Below are 4,506 nucleotides of genomic sequence, written 5' to 3' on the forward strand. Positions count from 1 at the left end.
CCTATGCTAAGAAGGCTAGGGGCCGGCTTAGCCCAAATAATGGTGCTCGGGGCCACGCTGCCCATGTCATCCATAATAAAGAATACGGGACAACCAAACGACCGCAAACACACGTGGATTTATCCCATGGTAGAACGCCCGTTTTTACCTTCACCCGGTGGTTCCTTCCTAAGGAAACCACCGCTGGCCGACCCTTTCTTAGCCTATAAAAGGAGGGGGTCGACCCTCAGACACGAGAATGGATCCCAATCGAGACGACACCTAGAAGACCGACGAACATGAGTAGGACCTCGAGGCCGGTGCTCGCCGCCAAGACAAGATTTAGCTTGGATTCCACCTTGTAACCACCTCCACCACGAATAAGAGACTTGTGAGCCTTTCCTCACTCTTTCGCCTGCTTGTAAACCTACAAGCCGCCGATGACTGCAAGTAGTGACGTTCTGCTTGAACCAGTATAAATTTTACGTCCACCACGCACATCGTTCAGAGTACGGAACGCGCATAATAAATTTATTTGTCGGAGCAAGGTTCAAAACGCTGATAGTTATTCAACGATTTGAACTATTGATTTTGATAGTATGTTAAGTATATTTGTAATTTATTTAGTAGATTTAGTGTGTTATAACTGGGTAATTTGATTGGATGAGTTTTGGTAACGATGATATATATAGGTACAAATAGGGAAGTTTCTAGTTTCTGCCCCATTTTACGCAAGCGACGACGTTCTCCTCCCCGTACACAACACGCACGCCATCTCTCTCGAAGCTTCCGCTTCCTCCAGCCGCCACCGACCCGAACCCACCCCGGACGCGGCGCCTCCCCCGCACCCTATATTGTTCCCCGAGCTCCAGCCGCCAAGGATTGGCGAAAGGAGCCGGGCAGATATTGAAACTCGTTTCAGATCGGATCCGAGGACTCGAGAAATTGCAGGGAAGGAATTTGAGGATGGATTTCGAGCTGCGGCAGGCGCGGGAGAAGCTGGAGCGCGAGCAGCGGGAGCGGATGCAGCGCGCCAAGGCCAAAGCGGAGCGCGAGAGCCTGGCCAAGGCAGAGGCGGCGCGCCGCCAGGAAGCGCTCGAGGCGTCCCACCGCGAGCGACGACTCGATGCCGCACGGGCCCAGGAAGAGGTAACCACCTCCATTCCATTACATGCCTGTGCGAGAAGAATTCTGTTGCTATCGTCACAACCCTTCGTTTTGCGTGAAAAATTCTCCTGTTTGGTTGATAAACTATTTGATAGGTTGCTCCCCAATTCGATCGCGACAATCCTCCCAATTTAAGAGGGAAAAACATTTTGATCCCGAAACCTGATCGAGCGTCAGAGCAATTTTCCATTTTTCTTGGATTAATTTCGATTTCTAGCCACTTGCATAACGGCGAACCCAAATAATAGTCTTTTAAGGAGTCTCGTTTGCTGATTGTTTCAATTAAGCTGCAGATAATAAATCCATAATATTGATTATGTTTTGACGGTTGCATTCTTTGTATTTTGTTCTGCTACCTGATGCTCATCTAATCGTCTTTTGTACTCCTGATGATAGGCTGACCGGACAATGGAAGAGGTGATGCAGCTGGGGAAGGGGATTTCATTCTCGCACATGTTTGAGGCACTTCGATATGATGGCCCTGGGGATAAGATCAAGTTGCCACCATCTTCGTTTAAGGAGTTGTCTGATGAAGGAGCTCTCGATAAAGGTCCCATGTACTTCAGGTTGTCGAAGGTTAGGGACACAGTCCCAGGTGCTGCTATGGAACAAGATGCTGGGACAACCTGTTGTGGTGTTCTTGAATTCACGGCAAGGGAAGGCTCTGCTGAACTCCCGCTGCATGTTTGGAACAACCTGTTTGGGAGTGACACCCCAGAGGTCCCTCTAATTGAAGTCAAATATACCAGTTTGCTCAAAGGAACATATGCAAAGTTGAAGCCAGAAGGAGGTGGGTTTTCAGATCTCCCTAACCATAGAGCAGTCCTCGAAACAGCGCTCCGCAATCATGCAACACTATCTGAAAATGATACTGTTGTGGTAAACTATGGACAGCTGCAGTACAAGTTGAAGGTTCTTGAACTGAAGCCTGCCTCAAGTGTATCTGTCCTAGAGACAGATGTTGAAGTTGACATCGTGGGATCAGATTCGGTTTTGGACAACGAAGATGACCAACATGTGCTTGTGCCTCTTGTAATTGGAAATATAGAATCCAGTGTTGTGGAAGAAGGAAAGTTCAGGTACTACAAATTTTCAGTTGAAGGAAATGTGAGTGAGAAAGTAGCTTCTGGGCATGCAAATATCGAGATTAAAATAGATACGGACGCGAGCGGTGGTGACACTGATATCTATGTTTCAAGACATCCTTTAGTATTTCCAACTCAGCACCGACATGAGTGGTCTTCTCATGAAATGGGATCGAAGGTTCTTATACTCAAACCACGGGATGCTACATTGGTCAGTGGTGTTTACAGTATTGGAGTTTATGGTTTCAAAGGGACTTCTAAGTACCAGCTCTCTGTAGCTATCAAGGATGTTAGTGGCCAAAGGATTGGTGAATATGCTAGTGCCTCGGGAAGTGTTGATTTTGATTCTGTGCTGTGTAGAAACTGTAAGCGCCATATAGCCAGCCAGTCTGCTCATCTTCATGAGGCATACTGCATGAGACACAATGTAGCCTGCTCACATGATGGGTGTGGAGTTGTCCTTCGGAAGGAAGAAGCAGCAGATCATGTGCACTGCAACAAGTGCGGACGAGCTTACCAGCAGAGAGAAATGGAAAAGCATATGAAAGTCTTCCATGAACCGTTGCAGTGCCCCTGTGGGGTGGTCCTGGAGAAGGAAGATATGGTATGTGTTCGCTTCTCTTCGTGGTCTAGGGGCACACTGCTGACTCAGTTTCTAAAAGATTTCTTTCTTTCAAGTAAGACTAAACCCTGTTGTTCAATTTTCAGGTTCAGCACCAGTCCTTGACTTGCCCCTTGCGATTAATTGTGTGCCGCTTCTGTGGTGACACAGTCCAGGCTGGTGGAGAGCCTTCTGATGTTCGTGACAGGATGCGAAACATGTCTGAGCATGAGAGTATCTGCGGATCCAGGACAGCACCATGTGACTCCTGTGGACGGTCGATCATGCTTAAGGAGATGGAGATTCATCTTATTGCTGTGCATCAGAAGAGCTAATCACCTACTGACGCTGGGCTGGTCTGAACTTGAGCCTCTATTGTCATTTGGTCAACAGAAGCTGTGAACTTTAATGTGCCATTCCAGGGTTGTTGGATTGAAAACTACACCTTGGGACTGGGAGCTATATGTGATTCGTAATTCGTGGTGTTCCATGGGATTAAACATACTGGTGTTATCTGTATTTTATTTCTCTGTATACATTATTTATAAATCTGATTTTACATTCGGTATTACCTATTTCCTAAGTGGGTGTTTTGCTGACTAAAGTTTGTTCACGTCACGTCAAAGGTTTGATTTGAATATCAATTATGGTTATTAAATATATGTTTAATTAGATTTAATAAATTTGTCTCTGTTTTTAGTCATTATCTTATAATTATTTTTATAATTAGTCATTATCTTATAATTATTTTTATAATTAGTCTATATTTAATATCTGTAATTACTATTTAAACATTTGACGTGATAGAGACTAAACTTTACGTGGTGGAACAAGCATTCCCTAAACCGATTCCTTTTGATGAACTGTTCGATGCAATAGGTATGCCAGTTTATGGGTTCTATTGGACCCATGCAATTGTTTATTTTTTTCCATAAAACAGTAGCAACCGTTTGTTGGGTTCGGATTTTGAATTGTTGAAGCTTCCACTTAGTAGTGTCCGCCCCATGACTATCTCATCTCCAGTGGTTAGTCTAAGGCGTTGTTCTAAACTTCTAAAGTTACTAGGTGAGTGTCCGTGCGTTGAAACAGAAACATATAATACTATCATAACTTATATATAAATGTATGTTACACTTTTACAAGAAAATGTTTCATAATCCTGATCCTAACTATACATAAATTTTGTTATTTTAATCCTACCTATTTCAGCACTATATTATAACTATCAGTACCATACAGACTCCTATATTGATAGTACAATATTCGTGCGTTGCGAAGGCAAAAGTTTGAATAGTTCCATCATTTGATGTAGCAATGCATTGCAAAATCTTCTTCTCTGATAGCAGTTCAGACAGAATCACAACCATTTTATCCGAGAAATAGAAATAAAGAAGTGTTAATCCGAAACAAGGGCAACATAGTAATCTTAAGTCATATATAAAGTGGTTTTGACTTCAATAGCACAACGGTAGAACAATATGGATTCCATATTTCAAGTAAACATAAAAAAAAGTATAACAAAAATGTTGTTAAGAAATGAGAATAACTATATTGCATAAAAAAGCACACGACAGATATGCCTTTGTACATAATGGCGTTAGTAGATTAGCTGCACAGTCACCACGTTGATAAGACGAGCTACCAACGTCTCCAGATTGGCCAGAGACTGTGTAT

General features: G+C 43.4%; 1 protein-coding gene across 1 annotated transcript; it reads left to right on the plus strand.

Moving 5' to 3' along the window:
• The first annotated feature begins 681 nt into the window (after nucleotides 1-681).
• LOC100191426 (uncharacterized) lies at nucleotides 682-3,534 on the plus strand. Its single transcript, NM_001136859.1, has 3 exons — nucleotides 682-1,128; nucleotides 1,543-2,835; nucleotides 2,940-3,534. Exons 1-3 carry the CDS (start codon nucleotides 946-948, stop codon nucleotides 3,165-3,167), a joined length of 1,704 nt encoding a protein of 567 aa, NP_001130331.1. The 5' UTR covers nucleotides 682-945; the 3' UTR covers nucleotides 3,168-3,534.
• The last annotated feature ends 972 nt before the right edge of the window (nucleotides 3,535-4,506 follow it).

Source organism: Zea mays, chromosome 8 (assembly GCF_902167145.1).
Source record: "Zea mays cultivar B73 chromosome 8, Zm-B73-REFERENCE-NAM-5.0, whole genome shotgun sequence".
In the NCBI taxonomy this organism is placed as follows: Eukaryota; Viridiplantae; Streptophyta; class Magnoliopsida; order Poales; family Poaceae; genus Zea; species Zea mays.